The sequence below is a fragment of the Mustelus asterias genome, chromosome 3 (assembly GCF_964213995.1).
Source record: "Mustelus asterias chromosome 3, sMusAst1.hap1.1, whole genome shotgun sequence".
NCBI classification, from domain to species: Eukaryota; Metazoa; Chordata; class Chondrichthyes; order Carcharhiniformes; family Triakidae; genus Mustelus; species Mustelus asterias.
Window position 1 is genome coordinate 3,079,272 of NC_135803.1, and position 20,576 is coordinate 3,099,847.

General features: G+C 50.1%; 2 protein-coding genes across 2 annotated transcripts in view; both read right to left on the minus strand.

The window, feature by feature from the left end:
- Positions 1-12,225, minus strand: part of p3h2 (prolyl 3-hydroxylase 2) — a 152,309-nt gene extending 140,084 nt beyond the window's left edge. The window contains exon 1 of the mRNA XM_078204268.1: positions 11,634-12,225. Within this exon, the coding sequence (XP_078060394.1) occupies positions 11,634-12,041 (408 nt within the window). The 5' untranslated portion in view covers positions 12,042-12,225. The remainder of the gene's footprint in view (positions 1-11,633) is intronic.
- The window catches only part of ccdc50a (coiled-coil domain containing 50a), a 352,068-nt gene that overhangs the window by 103,657 nt on the left and 227,835 nt on the right, over positions 1-20,576 (minus strand). The window lies entirely within an intron of this gene.

Consider the following 20,576-nt stretch of genomic DNA (forward strand, 5'->3'; position numbering starts at 1 on the left):
GAGCACCCAGGCAGCCAATACATAGCTGGGAGCATGCTGGGACACACGCAAGTGGAGTTCGGGGCCGAGGAGTGAGGGTCACAGTAACCAATGGGGGAGGGAGGGTGGGGGTGTTGTTGGAGGGTGTGCGTGTGTGGGTCGCTCAGAGGCATTACTCCCCTGCATGTCGGGTTGCCCCTTGCTCCGAGGAGAATGTGCTGGCATTGCTTCCTGGTTTCTCTGACCACACAATGCAGGGGGTGCCCGTTTCCCGGGCAGCGCCCATGGCAGTTACATCTTGGGTCACTCATAAATCCCAGCTGTTTTTGAGGAAGAGTGGGACTAGAGGGATGTCTCCTTGGGCACAGTGATACCCACTCAGGAGGCTGCCGACGACACTATTGTGGAGACTCGGTACAATGAGGTCACGCTTCAACATGCGTGTTGGTGGAGCAGACGAATGGGCTGTTGAAGATGCGCTTCTGGTGTCTGGACCAGTTGGGTGATGCCCCACAATGCAGCCCCCGAGGCTGTCCCGCATTATTGTGCTCTGCTGCTCTCTCCACAGCTTAGTGCTGCAGAGAGGACAAAACCTCCAGCCTGGAGGAAACGGGCCGGATCTCCGAGGAGGAGGAAGATGTGGAGTCTGATGATGCCAAGGAGGAGCTGGGCAGTGGGCAGGGCCGGAATTGGCCCCGATTGCCTCTGATTTCAGGGACAAGTGGAAGGAGCAGGTGGTGAACCTCCCACAACAGGTGCCAGCGTTACCTAACCGCTGATTGGACGTTATCAATGGGAGGGGGCTGCAGCCATTGGCCCGAGTGTGCGGGAGAATGGTGATAGCGCAGTGAGGACAGAGCGATGTGTCGGCCTCGTACCCAGAGAGCCACCTGCACCCTGCCAATGAACGGGCACATCATGGGGTTCATCAAAGCTGGAAAGACAATCTCCGGCAGCCCCTCTGCATAAGTGGCCAGGGTTTCATTTCAGCTTACAGCCAATCAGCACCTTGACAGGCACTTGGCCTCTCTCGCTCAGGTGGAGAGATGCAAAATTGAACTGTTCCAGTGCGGATGGGAGGGCGAGAGCAGGTGGGGGGGGGGGGGGGGGGGGGCTCCTTCCATGAGCGGGGTCTCACCAGGGGTGGTGACGTGGAGGGGGTGTGGGGGGGGGTTGCCTGTCCTCAGTGTGGGAGAGGCACAGCGCCGCTATTCTCACTCCTCTGGGCTGGGTCTACGTGCTCCCACCGAGCTTCAGTGTGAAATGACAGGTTTGAGGCTGAGAGAGAACCGAGTGGTTTATTATTTGTAACTATAAATACTGGTGACCTCTCCACACTGGCGCCGACTTTCACTCCTGACAATTAGGTACCAATCACTACTTACTCATTCTCACCCTCTCACCATGTCTAGGTGCGTCCCCAGGATCCGCAGCGGAGATTGAAGCAGCTTGCTGACTTCTCCACCCTGTGACCTGACAGGACCTTGGCGGGTGACCCAGTGGGGGTGGGGGTAGCGGGGGGGGGGGGCGGCCTGATTTCAGGCAGTCCGGGAATTGCAGTGTGTGGGGCTGGACGAGTGTCGCTCACAGACAGCAGGGCCTCAGATAGGCTGCACAGCCCCAGGGTCTGCTGCACGGAAAGGCCCAGGCTGTGAATCAGACAATCCTCATCGCTTTGGGTTCCCGGGGCCCAGTGCTCCTTCACGGAGATGAGGGGGGTGGGGGGCTGTGTTCCTCTGGGGCGGGGGGGGGGGGAAACGGGACGGAGGGGCCCCCTGTGCTCCTCCAGGGGACGGAGCAGCAGCCAGAGTGAGATCCAAAGCCCCATGGTCCTCTGGCACAGACACTCGGATCCCCACTGGTGCCTGCACCATGCAGTTGGAGCCTTGCTCTATGGTGCAGACATCTCCTGCATGGAGTGCATGTCCAGCACCAACGTCTCCACTGCAGACAGCACCCTCGCAGTGTTGGCCTCAGTGCGCTGCAGTGACAGCTCCATCTTGTCGGATAGAAGGTGCTGGAACTCCTCTAGTCAGCCCTTCCTGAGCTCACGACTCTGTCTCTGCAGCTGTGGGATGACCGGGCCCCAGGGACACATGATTGGCAAGGAGCTCAGCAGGATCCTGGACTCCGGTATCTCTCAGTGTGCTGGTTCCCTGGGACGTCCCTGCCTCTGGGGAGCTTCAGCTGGGAGATAGTCACCAGTGAGTTACCCAGAAGCCTGTCTACATCGCGAACCCACCGAGATGTGAGTATCCGTGCTGGTCCCGGGTGCGGGTGACAGCTCTCCCACGGTGGGGTCCCCCTCAGAGCTGCTGGAGTCCGGTGGGTCCAGGGGGTGGAAGGATGGTCCGGCCTGTTCTGCTGTTTTGCCTGCGAGAAAAGGGAGATGGTATCAGTGTATCACAGGGAATAAAGGAGGGACATTGATTATTCACTGGAGACTTGATGTGGAGATGCCGGCGTTGGACTGGGGTAAACACAGTAAGAAGTCTCACAACACCAGGTTAAAGTCCAACAGGTTTATTTGGTTGCAAATACCATAAACTTTCGGAGCACAGCTCCTTCATCAGGTAAGTGGGAGTTCAGTTCACAAATGGGAGACTGACAGTATTGTGTTGAGGATTTTCACGTTTCTCTGCTGCTGCCACTTTCTCAGTGCAGGCAAACTCTTCCTCCTCCCCGGCCAACTCGACGGTTCTCTCCCCGAAATGCGGGGGGGGGGGGGGGCTTCTGAGCTCTGGCAATACCCCAGCGGGGGGGGGGGCTTCTGAGCTCTGGCAATACCCCGGCGGGGGGGTCGGGGGGGGTGGGGGGGCTTGCTCACGCTTGCAGTTGAGTTTGTCCTGCAAAGACACAGATAAGGAGAGTGTAGGCGGCGGAGTTGATATTTACGATGGCGGTGAGGTGAAGCAGGGGTGGGACTCGAGTGGGAGGAGCAGGACAGCAAGTGGGGTGGGGTGCAGGGTGAGCCTAGCAGGTGTTGGCAAAGCCCAAGTGTCTGGGTACGAGATGGAGGTGGAGGTGGGAGGGGTGTGCGAGGGAGCCCAGGAAAAGACTGTATGAGACTCACTTACCCTGGCTGAGTGAAGGTCCTTGCAGCAATGCTGCCCTGTCCTCCTCTGCAGGGAGCTGGCACTCACCGGAACTCCTGCTGCATCCCAGGCGGTGGTGGTGAGCTTGGTGGAAAGCCATCTCCTGGAGTGGGGGTAGAGTGCACCCCGTTTCTGGACCACTCCATCCAGCAGTCTGGTGAGGGCTCCCTCAGAATCGCAGTGAGGCTTTCCTGGCTGCTGTTCCCTGCAGTCACTGAGGGACAAGTGCTGAGGGGCTGTTTGGAGGGAACTCCTTGCTGGTTGCTGCATGGAAATTCGGCTGTGACAGGCGAATCAGAGGGAGGTCACTGGGGGAGTGGTGGGATTCTCCCGACCATAAAAACCTTCATGAATGAGGCTCAAAAAATGACACTGGTCCCGGCAGCGTGGCTCACTCGCTGGAACTTGACAAATTCTGGTAAGATCCCCCCACAAAATGTCAAACTTTGAATAGGTCTTAAGTGGGAGATGCTTTAGTTTAAAACTGCGTCCCAGAGTTCTAGATTGCCTCAAGAGGGGAAACATCCTCTCAGCACCGCCCCCCCCCACGCCCCACCACCCCCCACCCCCTCTCATTCTTCCAAACTCCAATCAGCACGGATTCTCAGCCTTTCCCCCCACTCCTCGCAGGAGGACGTGTACCTGGAACCTGGTTCCACCCACAGAGCCCCAGCTGACCCCTAACCCCGGCACCAACATCTGCAGTGTCGTCTCGTTTCCAGGAATTCGGAGCTATAAATGGTCCACGTGGGGAACTCTGCGGCAAGGGTCAACTTTCAAACTTCATTTTCTCAAACGGTTAAGAACAAGAAAGCTCGATGTCGGCTGATTCAGAGGGAGAATCAATGCCAGATGAGTTGATCTGTGAAGACTGGCAGAGTCCTGTCTGTTAAACTCAGAACCAGGAGAATGAAAGAGACCATTCCTGCTCACAGCACAATCTGAGCAGATGTGATGAGAGTTCCTGCTACCAAACCCTTACCTGACTTAACCTTCACTACAGTTCAATTCTTAAAATGTATCTATTGCTTCTTTGGATTAAAGTTACTCCTCGCCCCACGAGGTGCATTGGGCTGACATGTATCATAAGGTCCCAACCAATAAAGCCCAGTTTAACAGTGACCATTTTGTTTTGTTCATTCATGGGACATGGGCGTCGCTGGCTGGCCAGCATTTATTGCCCATTCCTAGTTACCCTTGGAGGGCAGTTGAGAGTCAACCACATTACTGTGGCTCTGGAGTCACATGTAGGCCAGACCAGGTAAGGAAGGCAGATATCGTTTCCCCAAAGGACATTAGTGAACCATTTCCAACAATCGACAATGGTTTCATGGTCATCAGTAGATTCTTAATTCCAAATATTTTTTATTGAATTCAAGTTCCACCGTTTGCCTTGGCGGGATTCGAACCCGGATCCCCAGAACATCAGCTGAGTTTCTGGGTTAATAACCTAGCGATAATACCACTAGGCCATCGCCTCCCAACAGAATATTGGAGTGTGATGTTAGCTCTGTTATCAGAGCTGGGCAATGCTGACATTGTCGACAGTGGCACCCTCCTCCAATCAGGAAAGGTTTTGAGTATTGGATAGATTACTCATCACCAGCGAGGATTGTAACAAACACGTTGCTAAACACTGGAGGACCATAAAATAAATTCAAGGCCTCGAGACACCCAGGGAGGGAGGAGCGATCGAACTTACAACAGGGAGAGAAAGATAAACCTGCCAATCACAGGAAGATTCTAGAAAATAATGGAGGAGAAAGTTTCTAACTTGGAGCAACATGGATTAATAAAGGAAAACCAGGGCGGATTTATTTTTATTCATTATGGGATATAAAATGTCTTCATTTTAAAATTTTCACCCATGTTTTTGAATTTCCTGATCAAATCACCTTCCCATCTCAGTAACCTCCAGCCCAAACCCTCACCGTTCTCGGCACGCCCCAATTGTAATCACTCCAGCTCTAGAATTTCCTTTTTAACCTTGCCTTCCTTTAAGACATTTCTATAAACCTTAGCTCTTTGTCTGAACTTTACCCCCTTCCATGTGACTCAATGTCCAATCTTATTTAATAACATTCCAGTGAAATGCCTTTGGACATTGTGTTAAAGGCACTATATCAATGCAAGTTATTGTTGTGAATGCAACATGATCCAAACACAGCCATCTGGTCAGGAGTCACACATGACAAATGAGATCGCCAAGAGTGTGTCAAAGGGAGCTGTCCACACCCCCTCTCCCCCAATGAATACTTCAATAGTGCTGCTGCACATTACACAACTAACAGTGGGCTTAAACAGGGGGCCAGCAACAACGCCCCCCCACCCCCTTTAGGGGTAATCTGCATAAACCCTGGGTTAGCAGAGCGTGTGCAGGGTACAGGCCCACAATCCCTTCCCCACTCCTGTGCCACTGTGCCCAGTCCTTGAGGCGATTCAGACCAATGGAGAGGCGGTATTATCACCGGACTCATAATCCAAAGACCCAGGTTCGAATCCCACTTCAGCAGATGGTGAAATTTGAATTCAATAAAAAGTCTGACAAAGGCTCCCCTGGACAAAACGTTGGCTCTATTCTCTCTCCATAGATGCTGTCAGACCTGCTGAGATTTTCCAGCATTTTCTGTGTTTCTATTGACACAAAAAACCTCTAAACCATTGTCGGAAAAACCTATCTGGTTCACTAATGTCCTTTATGGAAGGGAATCTGCCATCCTGACCTGGTCTGGCCTACATGTGACGATGGTAGTCATGATGTGGAAATGCTGGTGTTGGACTGGGATAAACACAGTAAGGAGAGCAGATTTCCACTCCATCTGATGAAGGAGCAGCGCTCCGAAATCTAGTGGCGTTTGCTACCAAATAAACCTGTTGGACTTTAATCTGGTGTTGTTAGACTCCTTACTACATGTGACTCCAGAGCCACAGCAATGTGGTTGGCTCTCTGAAATGGGGTGGGGGGGCAGTTAGGGATGGGCAATAAACACTGGCCAGCCAGCAACCCCCCCATCCCGTGAAGTGAATTTTAAAGAAGGGAGATTCAGTAGATATCAGCACATCGTCTCTCGCTGTGCACAGCAGCAGAGTCTTCACACTGCAGATAAAAATATCAGATAGAATTGTCCTGGTATCACACAGTAAGAAGTCGCACAACACCAGGTTAAAGTCTAACAGGTTTATTTGGTAGCACAAGCCACAGGCTTTCGGAGCGCTGCCCCTTCATCAGGTGAGTGGGAGTTCTGTTCACAAACTGTTCGCTCCAAAAGCTAGTGGCTTGTGATACCAAATAAACCTGTTGGACTTTAATCTGGTGTTGTGAGACTTCTTACTGTGCTTACCCCAGTCCAACGCCGGCATCTCCACATCGTTGTATCACACAGACACCTGGGGGCCCTGCCTGCTGAGAGATTACTGATAAAATAGAAACCAATTACACCCAGTGTACAACATCCTCATGTTAAATAACATCCTGTACTCAGGCAGGAGAATGGTTTGTTGTCTCCACAACCACAGCGTTTATAACTCGAAGGCATTATAGTGAAAGTGACAGTTCAGATTATTTTCAAACCATTAAAGCTGCCCAAACATCTGTCCCACTCCCAGAAACTGCAACTGCGAGTCTTTTTCAAAGAAAGGCCTTGAACTCTCAATCGCCAGGTTGGAGCAGGCCACGAGGATCTGTCACCCAGCCTCACCATCCCTCCCTCACCCCCCCCACCCCCCCTGCCCAGCCAGGGTGGGGAGGGGGGGGCAGTGCTGTCCCAGTTTCCCCCATACCATTTCTCACCATGACCTGGGTCACAATGTCAGCCCTCTCCCAGGGGGCTATCCCTCCCTCCAACTCCCAACAAGACCACAAACTGGAAACGGTCTTTCTGATACAGAACAGATTGCCAGAGTGTCACTAAATCCCGGTCGGTTTAGCTCAGCTGGCTGGATGGCTGGTTAGTGATGCAGAACAATAGCGTGGGTTCAATTCCCGTACCAGCTGAGGTTATTCATGGAGGCCCCACCTCCTCAACCTTGCCCCTCGCCCGAGGTGTGGTGATCCTCAGGTTAAATCACCACCAGCCTCAGCCTGTGGTCACTGAGCCCTAAGGGACATCCAATAAGAACACAAGAACTAGGAGCAGGAGTCGGCCATCTGGCCCCTCGAGCCTGCTCCGCCATTCAATAAGATCATGGCTGATCTTTTTGTGGACTCAGCTCCACTTACCCGCCCGCTCACCATAACCCTTAATTCCTTTACTGTTCAAAAATTTATCTATCCTTGCCTTAAAAACATTCAATGAGGTAGCCTCAACTGCTTCACTGGGCAGGGAATTCCACAGATTCACAACCCTTTGTGTGAAGAGGTTCCTCCTCAACTCAGTCCTAAATCTGCTTCTCCTTATTTTGAGGCTATGCCCCCCTCGTTCTATAGTTTCACCTGCCAGTGGAAACAACTTCCCTGCTTCTATCTCATCTATTCCCTTCATAATCTTATATGTTTCGAGAAGATCTCCCCTCATTCTTCTGAATTCCAATGAGTATAGTCCCAGCCTACTCAGTCTCCCCTCATAAGCCAACACTCTCAACTCCAGAATCAACCGAGTGAATCTCCTCTGCATCCCCTCCAGTGCCAGTGTATCCTCTCAAGTAAGGAGACCAAAACTGTACACAGTACTCCAGGTGTGGCCTCACCAGCACCTTATACAGCTGCAACATAATCTCGCTGTTTTTAAACTTCATCCCTCTCGCAATGAAGGACAAAATTCCATTTGCCTTCTTAATTACCTGCTGCACCTGCAAACCAACTCCTTGAGATTCCTGCACAAGGACACCCAGGTCCCTCTGCACAGCAGCATGCTGCAATTTTTTAACCATTTAAATAATAGTCCATTTTGCTGTTATTCCTACCAAAATGGATGACCTCACATTTACCAACATTGTACTCCATCTGCCAGACCCTCGCCCACTCACTTAGACTATCTATATCCCTTTGCAGACTTTCAGCGTCCTCTGCACACTTTGCTCTTTCACCCATCTTAGTGTCATCTGCGAATTTTGACACATTACACTTGGTCCCCAACTCCAAATCATCTGTGTAAAGCGTAAACAATTGCGGTCCCAACACCGATCCCCGAGGCACACCACTAGTCACTGATCGCCAACCAGAAAAACACCCATTTACCTCCACTCTTTGCTTTCTGTTAGTTAACCATCTTCTATCCATGTTAATACATTACCCGTAACACCATGCACCTTTATCTAATGTAGCAGTCTTTTGTGCGGCACCTTCTCAAATGCCTTCTGGAAATTCAGATATACCACATCCACAGGTTCCCCATTGTTCACTGCGCATGTAATGTTCTCAAAGAATTCCACCAAATTAGTCAAACATGACCTGCTCTTTATGAACCCATGCTGCATCTTACCAATGGGACAATTTATAGCCAGCTGTCTCACTATTTCTTCCTGGATGATAGATTCAAGCATTTTCCCTACTACAGAAGTTAAGCTAACCGGCCTATAGTTACCTGCCTTTTGTCTACCTCCTTTTTTAAACAGTGGCTTCACATCTGCTGTTTTCCAATCTGCGGGAACCACCCCAGAGTCCAGCGAATTTTGGTAAATTACCACGAGTGCATTTGCTATTTCTCCCGCCGTCTCTTTGTACCCTGGGATGCATTCCATCAGGACCAGGAGACTTGTCTACCTTTAGCCCCATTAACTTGCCCAACACTACCTCTTTCGTGATAATGATAGTTTCTAGGTTCTCACCTGCCATATCCTTTCGGTCTTCAATTTTTGGCATGTTATTTGTGTCTTCCACTGTGAGGACCGACACAAAATACCTGTTCAATGCCTTGGCTACTTCCTCATTTCCAGTTATTACATCCCCCTTCTCACCCTCTAAAGGAACAATGTTTACTTTAGCCACTTTTTCGTTTTATATATTTGTAGAAACTTTTGCTATCTGTTTTTATATTCTGAGCTAGTTTACTCTCATAATCCATCTTACTTTTCTTTATAGCTTTTTTTGTGGCTTTCTGCTGACCTTTAAAGATTTCCCAATCTAACGCTGCATTGTACCATTGCAGTTTGGAATATGCAGGCAGTGTGGGGTGTCTGATATCAGGCCAGCAATGACAGTCAGCATTTTACCAGGAGCTGAGATTGTTTGGTGTGGTGAATCTTGAAGGAGGAAAATATAACTTTGCTAAACCGAGGGGAAAGGTTCGGGGGAGCGGTCGTGGAGGGAGATAAGGGGCCCAGAAACAGCCGTAGCACCAGGGCCCATGATTCATCCTCCTGGCCCTGTTCCCCAGCATGACCTGGGTCACAATGGCAGCCCTGTCCCAGGGTAAGGCTTCTCAATCAGCTTTAATCCAGCTGGGGAAATCGCTCAGGATAGAAACTGTTTCCCAGACACTGACAGTCTCTGCCACCTATAATTACACACAGGCTAAAAGTAGGAACCAATAAGTAAACTAAACACATGGAGGAAGCTCAGAAATAGATAAATATAAAACAAGCCAGACTGAACTACAGGACACAGAACTTCATTCAATTCCCAAATCCTAACTCTGAGAGACCAATCACAGTAGCAATATTTCACACTCCATCCTTTCCAAATAAACCCTCAAATATGCAGCTCCAAACACAAACCCCCTGACACGCAGCACCCGCCCACCCCCCCACATTAACACACACCCCATTAACACTGTTGTGCCTTAACACATGGGTCTGTCTTAAAGGAGGACACAAACGATACCAGAAATGTTGGGGAACACAGGATTTAGAGAGAGGGAGTAACTGAAGGAGATCAGTATTAGTAGAGAAATGGTATGGGGGGAACTGGTGGGATTGAAGGCGGATAAATCCCCAGGACCTGATGAGCTATATCCCAGAATATTTCATGAAGTGGCTCTAGAAATAGTGGATGCATTGGTGGTCATCTTCCAGGATTCTATAGACTCAGGAACAGTCCCTGCAGATTGGAGGGCAGCGAATGTGACCCCACTAATTAAAAACGGAGGCAGAGAGAAAGTAGGGAAGTATAAACCAATAAACTGGACATCGGTAGTGGGGAAAATTCTAAAACCCCTTATCAAAGACTTTATAGCAGAGCATTTAGAAATCAGTGGCAGGATCAGACAGAGTCAGCCTGGATTTATGAAGGGGAAATCATACTTGACAAATCTACTGGAATTCTTTGAGGATGTAACTAGTGGAGTTGATGAGGAGGAGCCAGTGGCTGTAGTTTATTTGGATTTTCAGAAAGTTTTTGACAAAACCCCACATAAAAGATTAGCGTGTAAAATTAAAATGCATGGGATTGGGGAAGTGGATAGAAAGCCGGTTGGTAGACAGGAAACAAACAGTAGGAATACATGGGTTTTTTTTCCAAATGGCAGGCAGTGACTAGTCATCGAATCTCTACAGTGCAGAAGGAGGCCATTCAGCCCATCAAGCCTGCACCAACAACAATCCCACCCAGCCCCTAGCCCCACGCATTTTCCTGATAATCCCCTGACATTAAGGGGCAACTTTGCATGGTCAATCAACCTAACCCACGGATCTCTGTATCTGGTGGGGTACAACAGGGGTCAGTGCTGGGACCACAGCTATTCACTATATAATATTTAGATGAGGGAATTAAATGTGATATCTCCAAATTTGCAGACGATACAAAGTTGGGTGGGAGGTTGAGCTGTGAGGAGGATGCAGAGATGCTTCAGCGTGATGTGGGCATCTGCAGTATAATGTGGATAAATGTGAGGTTATCCACTTTGGTAGCAATAATAGGAAGACAGATTATCTGAATGGCTATAAATTAAGTGATGTGAATGTTCAACAAGACCTTGGGAGTCCTCATGCATCAGTCACTGAAAGTAAGTGCGCAGGTACAGCAGGCAGTAAAGAAGGCAAATGATATGTTGGCCTTCATAGCGAGAGGATTTGAGTATCGGGATAGGGATGTTTTGTTGCAATTGTATAGGGCGTTGGAGAGGCCACACCTTGAGTATTTTGTGCAGTTTTGGTTCCCTTATCTGAGGAAGGATGGCCTTGCTATAGAGGGAGTACAGCGAAGGTTTACCAGGCTGATTCCTGAGATGGCAGGTCTGTCATATGAGGAGACACTAAGTCAGTTAGGATTATATTCACTGGAGTTTAGAACAATGGGAGGGGATCTCATTAAAACTTATAAAATTCTAACAGGGTAGATTCAGAAAGAATGCTGCCAATGGTGGGGGAGTCCAGAACTAGGGGTCAGAGTCTGAGGATACAGGGTAGACCATTTAGGACAGAGACGAGGATAAATGTCTTCACCCAGAGAGCAGTCAACCTGTGGAATTCACTACAACAGAAAATAATTGTGGTCAAAACATTGTATGTTTTGAAGCAGTTAGAAATAGCACTGGGGACAAAGGGTATTGGGGGGGCGGGGGTGGAGGCAGTGGGCTCAGGCTATTGAGTTGGATAATCAGCCATGATCATAATGAATGGCACAGCAGGATCGAAGGGCCGAATGGCCTCCTCCTAGTTTCTATGCAACCCCCTCCCCAGTACCTTGTAGTAAGCCAGTTGCAGGTAGTTGTAGACGGTGCGCCTGTGGAATTGCTGCGAGATGTCCTCACTGACTCTGTAGAGGGAGGCTGGAGCCATCCTCCGGGACTCACACTGCTGGATACAGTGCGCTCGCTTCAGGATCACCGAGAAGGAGCTGGAAACGGGCTCGGCTCCTTCCTGGAACTCATGCTGCCTCTCACACTGCAGCCGGCAGCCCAGCTGAAACTTTCTCTGCTGCCTGTAGCTGCGAGTCGCTTCCTCCATGTAGTGAATGACACTGTGCCAGTCATTCCTGTAATAAGCCTGGATCCCCTCCTCATACAGCAAGTCAAAGGGTTTGAACATTTCCCCACCGTCTGAGCAGCAGCAAGAACAGACCCAGAGAGTGAGCAGCAAGATCCCAGTCATTCTGTCACCCCCTCCTCTCTCACTCTCTACAAACTGCTCCTGCTCCTGGGCAGCTTGTTAAATACCACTAAGCCCAAAGCAAACCAGCTCCGAGAAATGGATGCAATTCAGCCCAAGTAATAATTTCCAGATGGGAGCTGTGAGAATCCCAGCCCGAGGAATCCTTACCCTGCATTCCCAGCTGGGAATTTCATTATCATCAGAAGCAATTGGTAAAACAGGGAGAGCATGTGACAGAGTGACTGGGAGGAAGGAAAGTAACACTGGAATGTGATCAGCAGTTCAGTTTGAGAAGTTTCTGAATGAGTTGCAGCGGCTCGGGACTGGGTCCCATCAACCACTGAGAGTGAAGGGATGGGGAGTGAGGATTGTCCCACACTGGGGCAGGGGTTAGTCCCACACTGGGGCAGGGGTTAGTCCCACACTGGGGCAAGGGATAGCCCCACACTGGGGCAGGGGTTAGTCCCACACTGGGGCAAGGGATAGCCCCACACTGAGACAGGGGTTAGTCCCACACTGGGGCAGGGGTTAGACCCAGACTGGGGCAGGGGTTAGTCCCACACTGGGAGCAGGGGTTAGTCCCACACTGGGAGCAGGGGTTAGTCCCACACTGGGAGCAGGGGTTAGTCCCACACTGGGACAGGGGTTAGTCCCACACTGAGACAGGGGTTAGTCCCACACTGAGACAGGGGTTAGTCCCACACTGGGGCAGGGGTTAGTCCCACTCTGGGGCAGGGGTTAGTCCCACACTGGGGCAAGGGATAGACCCACACTGGGAGCAGGGGTTAGTCCCACACTGGGGCAAGGGATAGACCCACACTGGGAGCAGGGGTTAGTCCCACACTGAGACAGGGGTTAGACCCAGACTGGGGCAGGGGTTAGACCCACACTGGGGCAGGGGTTAGTCCCACACTGGGAGCAGGGGTTAGTCCCACACTGGGAGCAGGGGTTAGTCCCACACTGGGAGCAGGGGTTAGTCCCACACTGGGAGCAGGGGTTAGTCCCACACTGGGGCAGGGGTTAGTCCCACACTGGGACAGGGGATAGTCCCACACTGGGAGCAGGGGTTAGTCCCACACTGGGAGCAGGGGTTAGTCCCACACTGGGGCAGGGGTTAGACCCAGACTGGGGCAGGGGTTAGTCCCACACTGAGGGCAGGGGTTAGTCCCACTCTGGGGCAGGGGTTAGTCCCACACTGGGGCAGGGGTTAGTCCCACACTGGGAGCAGGGGTTAGTCCCACACTGGGACAGGGGATAGTCCCACACTGGGAGCAGGGGTTAGTCCCACACTGGGAGCAGGGGTTAGTCCCACACTGGGGCAGGGGTTAGACCCAGACTGGGGCAGGGGTTAGTCCCACACTGGGGCAGGGGTTAGTCCCACTCTGGGGCAGGGGTTAGTCCCACACTGGGGCAGGGGTTAGTCCCACTCTGGGGCAGGGGTTAGTCCCACACTGGGGCAGGGGTTAGTCCCACACTGGGGCAGGGGTTAGTCCCACTCTGGGGCAGGGGTTAGTCCCACACTGGGGCAGGGGTTAGTCCCACACTGGGGCAGGGGTTAGAATCACACTGGGGCAGGGGTTAGTCCCACACTGGGGCAGTGGTTAGACTCACACTGGGGCAGGGGTTAGACCCACACTGGGGCAGGGGTTAGTCCCACACTGGGGCAGGGGTTCGACCCACACTGGGGCAGTGGTTAGTCCCACACTGGGGCAGTGGTTAGTCCCACACTGGGGCAGGGGTTAGTCCCACACTGGGGCAGGGGTTAGTCCCACACTGGGGCAGGGGTTAGTCCCACACTGGGGCAGTGGTTAGTCCCACACTGGGGCAGTGGTTAGTCCCACACTGGGGCAGGGGTTAGTCCCACACTGGGGCAGGGGTTCGACCTTCCAGCTGCTCAGAAACATCAGAATCAGATGGAAATGGCAGCAGGGGTTTTAGGGGGGAGGCGGACAGGGGAGGATTTATCTAGAGTATCTTTAAATGTAAAGCAGGATATCAAACTTTTAAATTCAAATATATCATATATATAATAGAATCTCACAGTGCAGAAGGAGGCCATTCAGCCCATTGAATCTGCATCAACCACAATCGCACCCGGGCCCTATCCCCATAACCCCATGCATTTACCCTAGCTAGTCCCCCTGATACTAAGGGGCAATTTTAGCATGGCCAATCCACCTAACCTGCACATCTTTGGACTGTGGGAGGAAACCAGAGCACCCGGAGGAAACCCACACAGACACGGGGAGAACGTGCAGACTCCGCACAGGCTGGAGGCCGGAATTGAACCTGGATTCCTGGTGCTGTGAGGCAGCAGTGCTAACTGCTGTGCCACCGTGCCGCCCCAGTATCTTCAGTATCTGGTGGAGATTTACGGTTTAAAAATTTAACTGCATAGTGTTTGTTTTTCAAACTCTAAGCCTTTAACCTAATGGAAAGGAATGAGCCAATCACTGTGAACTGGAGCCTGCAAAGGAACTGTGCCCAATCCCACATCTAAACACATTTGAGCTGCATGGACTGCTCCCTCCCTCTACCATCTTAGCCTAACACTACCGGCCCCCCACACTCCCCCCCCCCCCCCCCCCCCCCCGCCCCCCCACCCCCTAATCTCTGCCACCAGCCCCCTTCCCATTCCCCTCACCACGACAGTGACTTGGATGAAGGGGCAGAGACGAATGTATCTGAGCTTGCTGATGGTACAAGGCTAGGCGGGAAGGGAAGCTGTTGGGAGGACACAGAAGCTGCAAAGAAATATGGACAGATTCAGTGAGTGGGCAACATAGTGGCATATAACGCAGGGAGGTGTGAAACATAGTGGCATATAACGCAGGGAGGTGTGAGATTATTCTTGATGGCCATAAGAATAGAAAAACAGAATATTGCAAAAAACTTCTCAGGTTGATGTTCAAAGAGATTTAGGAGTGCCGGTAAAAGGAACACAAAGTTAGCACACAGATGCAGCATGTAATTAGGACGGCAAATAGCAAGTTGGCCTTTATTGCAAGGGGATTGGAGTACAGGAATAAAGAAACCTTCCTTCAATTGTACAGGGTTGTGGGGAGACTGCATCTAGAATAACATATATGCAGATTTGGTTTCCACATTTAAGAAAAGATACACTTGTATTGGAGGTAGTAGAGTGGAGGTTCACTGGCTTGGTCTCTGGGATGAGGGGGTTGTTGTCCTCTAACCAGAGGCTGACTAAATTGGCTTTATACTCTCGGGAGTTTACAAGAATGACACCTCACAGAATCCCTACAGTGCAGAAGGAGGCCATTTGGCCCATCAAGACTGCACCGACTGCAATCCCACCCAGGCCATATACCCTTAACCCCACCTATTTAACTTGCTAGTCCCCCTGACACAAAGGGGAAATTTAGCATGGCCAATCAACCTAAACCACACATCTTTGGACTGTGGGAGGAAACCAGAGCACCCGGAGGAAACCCATCCAGACACAGGGAGAATGTGCAAACTCCACACAGAGAGTGACCCAAGCCGGGAATTGAACCCGGGTCCCTGGCGCTGTGAGGCAGCAGTGCTAACCACTGTGCCACCCTGCTGCCCTATCTCATTGAAACCTATAAGAGTCTGAAGGGGTTTGATAGGGTGGGTGCTGAGAGATTGTTCTCGCTGGTCAGGGATATGATGAGAAGGAAAAGAAAGGCTTTTAAGAAGTACAAGGGGATCAAATCAGTGGAGGCATCAGTGAGGTATAGAAAGTGAAGGGTGGAGCTTAAAACAACAATTTGGAAAGCAACGAGGGGATATGAGAAAACTCTGGTTGGTAAAAGTAGGGAAAATCCCAAGATATTCTATAAGTATATCAATGGGAAGAGGATAACCAGAGAAAGAGTAGGCCCATTAGGGACCAAGGGGGCAATCTGTGGGTGGAGCCAGAGAATATTGGTAGAGTGTTGAATGAATACTTCACATCCGTCTTCACCCAAGAGAATGAGGACGATGGTGTGGAATTCAGGGAGAGACTGTGAGGTTCTTGAGCAAATTGACACAGGGAAGGTCAAGGTACTAGAGGTTTTGGCAGCCTTAAAAGTGATAAATCTCCAGGTCCGGATGAATTGTGCCCTAGGCTGCTGTGGGAGGCACGGGAGGAGATTGCAGGGGCTCTGAGCTAAATTTTCAATTCCTCTCTGGCCGCGGGGCAGGTGCCTGATGATTGGAGAACAGCTAATGTGGTTCCACTATTTAAGAAGGGTTGTCAAGATAAACCAGAGAACTACAGACCAGTGAGTCTCGCGTCATTGGTAGGGAAACTATTAGAAATACTTTTGAAGAAGAGAATCTATCTCCACTTGGAGAGGCAAAGCTTGATCAGCATGGCTTCATCAGAGGGAGATCATGCCTAACAAATTTGATTGAAGTGTTTGAGGAGGTGACCAGGTGTGTAGATGAAGGTAGTGCAGTCAATGTAGTTTATATGGATTTCAACAAAGTCTTTGACAAGGTCCCACGTGGGCGACTTGTAAAGAAGGTAAATTCACACAGGATACAGGGTAATTCGATAAGGTGGATTCAAAATTGTCTCAGTTGTAGGAGACAGAGGGTGATGACAGAAGGCTGCTTCAGTGACTGGAAGCCAGTGTCCAGTGGTGTACCACAGGGATCTGTGTTGGGCCCTCTATTATTCGTCATTTATATAAATGACATAGATGATTACGTGAGGGGGTAGGATTAGTAAGTTTGAGGATGACACAAAGATTGGACGGGTGGTTAACAGTGAGGTGGAGTGTCTTGGGCTACAAGAAGATATAGACGGAATGGTCAAATGATAAGTGGCAGATGGAATTTAACCCTGAAAAGTGTGAGGTGATTCACTTTGGAAGGAGTAATTTGACAAGAAAGTATTCAATGAATGGTAGGACATTAGGAAGTTCTGTGGGACAAAGGGACCTTGGCGTGTTTGTCTACAGATCTCTGAAAGCGGAAGGGCCTGTTAGTAGGGTGGTGAAAAAGGCATATGGGACACTCGCCTTTATCAATCAGGGTATAGATTACAAAGTAAGAAGTTTAACAACACCAGGTTAAAGTCCAACAGGTTTATTTGGTAGCAAAAGCCACACAAGCTTTCGGAGCTCTAAGCCCCTTCTTCAGGTGAGTGGGAATTCTGTTCACAAACAGAGCTTATAAAGACACAGACTCAATTTACATGAATAATGGTTGGAATGCGAATACTTACAACTAATCAAGTCTTTAAGAAACAAAACAATGTGAGTGGAGAGAGCATCAAGACAGGCTAAAAAGATGTTTATTGTCTCCAGACAAGACAGCCAGTGAAACTCTGCAGGTCCACTGGCTGTCTTGTCTGGAGACAATACACATCTTTTTAGCCTGTCTTGATGCTCTCTCCACTCACATTGTTTTGTTTCTTAAAGACTTGATTAGTTGTAAGTATTCGCATTCCAACCATTATTCATGTAAATTGAGTCTGTGTCTTTATAAGCTCTGTTTGTGAACAGAATTCCCACTCACCTGAAGAAGGGGCTTAGAGCTCCGAAAGCTTGTGTGGCTTTTGCTACCAAATAAACCTGTTGGACTTTAACCTGGTGTTGTTAAACTTCTTACTGTGTTTACCCCAGTCCAACGCCGGCATCTCCACATCATAGATTACAAAAGCAGGGAGGTCGAGTTGGAGTTGTATAGAACTTTGGTGAGGCCACAGCTGGAGTACTGTGTGCAGTTCTGGTCACCACATTATAGGAAGGATGTGATTGCAATGGAGGGGGTGCAGAGGAGATTCACCAGGATGCTGCCTGGGATGGAGCATTTAAGTTATGAAGAGAGGTTGGATAGGCTTGGGTTGTTTTCGTTGGAGCAGAGAAGACTGAGGGGCGACCTGATCGAGGTGTACAAGATTATGAGAGACATGGACAGAGTGGATAAGGAGCAGCTGTTCCCCTTAGTTGAAGGGTCAGTCACGAGGTGACATAGATTCAAGGTGAGGGGTAGGAGGTTTAAGGGGGATGTGAGGAAAAACATTTTTACCCAGAGGATGGTGATGGTCTGGAATGCGCTGCCTGGGAGGGTGGTGGAGGCAGGTTGTCTCACATCTTTTAAAAGTATCTGGATGAGCACTTGGCACATTGTAACATTCAGGGCTATGGGCCAAGTGCTGGCAGATTAGGTGGGAGGTCAGGTGCTTCTCACATGTTAGTGTGGACTCGATGGGCGGAAGGGCCCCTTCTGCCCTGTATGATTCTATGATTCTATGAATCTAAAACACGGGGGCACAGTCTCAGGATAAGGGGCTGATCATTTAGGACTGAGATGAGGAGGAATTGCTTCACTCAAAGGGTTGTGAACGTTTGGAATTCTCTACTTGGAGGGTGGTGGATGCTCCATCGTTGAATGTATTTAAGACTTGGGATGGACAGATTTTCGGGGTGCGATTTCACAAAACATTTTCTAAATGCTGAACGAGCGAGAAAATGGGAGAGTTTCAGAGCTGGTTTTTGGGCAAGTTTGAAAATGCAATGCATAAATAAAAGTTTATTTATTAGTCACAAGTAAGGCTTACATTAACACGGCAATGAAGTTACTGTGAAATTCCCCTAGTCGCCACACTCCAGCGCCTGTTCGGGTCAATGCACCCTAACCAGCACGTCTTTCAGAGTGTGGGAGGAAACCGGAGCACCCGGAGGAAACCCACGCAGACACGGGGAGAACGTGCAAACTCCACACAGACAGTGACCCAAGCCGGGAATCGAACCCAGATCCTTGGCGCTGTGAGACAGCAGTGCCAAAGGCTGTGCCATCCCTTACGGCACTTAGTGCAAACAAAGTGGCAGAGATAATCTGTGATTCCTGCTGTGGGGATTCCTGCTATCCAGGACAAAGCAGTCAGTTGATTGGCATCCCATTCGTCACCTTCAGTGTCCACTTCTTTCACAACCGACGCGCAATGGCAGCAGTGTGTACCATCTACAAGGTGCTTAGCAAGACTCCTTTGACAGCACCTTCCAAACACTCAAACTGTATCACCCAGAAGGATAGGGACAGCAGATACATGGGAACACCGCCATCTGCAAGTTCCCCTTCAAGCCACTCAGCATCCTGACTTGGAAATATATCGCTGCTCCTTCACTTTTCACTGTTGCTGGGTCAAAATCCTTGAACTGCCTCTCTAACAGCAGTGTAGGTGTACCTACACCACATGCAGCAGTTCAAGAAGCTCAGCTCACCACCACCTTCTCAAGGGCAACTAGAAATGGACAAAATGCCAGTGGCGCACACATCCTGTAAAAGGATTTAAAAATCCAAGCCTCTTTTGCCATCGTGACTCCACTTGAAGATGAGAGGATCCCTGAGCAGCATCATGCACAAAGAATATTCAAATACAATTTCCCACAAAAGTCTATGGTTTTCAGGTATCCAAATCACCAACAACCTGTCCTGATCCCCTCATGCCGACACTATAGTTAAGAAAGCCGACCAACTCTCTCAGAAGACGAAGGAAATTTGGCATGTCAGCTACGTAGGGGACTCTCACCAACTTTTGCAGATGCACCATAGAATTGGAATTATACAGGGTCTTGGTGAGGCCACACCGAGAGTATTGTGTGCACTTTTAGTCTCCTTTTCTGAGGAAGGATGTTCTTGCTCCCGTGGGAGTGCAGCGAAGGTTTACCAGGCTGAATCCGGGGATGGCGGGACTGATGTATGAGGAGAGATTGACTAGGTTAGGATTGTTTTCGCTGGAGTTCAGGCAAGTTGGGGGGATCTCATAGAGACTTATAAAATTCTAACCAGTCTAGATAGGTTAGATGCAGGGAGAATGTTCCCAATGGTGAGGGAATCCAGAACCAGGGGTCACAGTGTGAGGAGGGGGGGATAGACCATTTAGGATGGAGATATTTCTTCACCCAAAGAGTGGTGAGCCTGTGGAATTCATTACCACAGGAAATAGTTGATGTTAAAACATTGAATGTATTCAAGAGGCGGCTGGATACAGCACTTGGGGCGAATGGGATCAAAGGTTACGGGGAAAAAGCAGGATTAGGCTATTGAGTTGGATGATCAGCCATGATCGTAATGAATGGTGGAGCAGGCTCGAAGGGCCGAATGGTCTCCTCCTGCTCCTATCTTTTATGTTTCTATGTTAGAAAGCATTCTTTCTGGTTGTATGACAGCTTGGTATGGGCTCCTGCTCTGCCCAAGACTGCAAGAAACTACAAAAGGTCGTGAATGTAGCCCAATCCATCACACAAACCAGCCTCCCATCCATTGACTCTGTCTACATTTCCCGCTGCCTCAGAAAAGCAACCAGCATAATTAAAGACCCCACGCACCCCGGACATTCACTCTCCCTGAGGCATGAGCACCCTCACAGTGCCAGCCTGCATCCCCTGGCACTGCCCAAGGGGCAAAGTGCCTATGCACAGGGAGGCACCTTGGCACTGGCCACTGGGCATTGGGCAGTGCCAAGGGGGCAGGGCCTATCGTGGGCAGGGCATATTGTGGGTGGGGCCTAGGGGATGATCGGTGGGGGTGGGGGGGTCGCGCTGCCACTCTGCA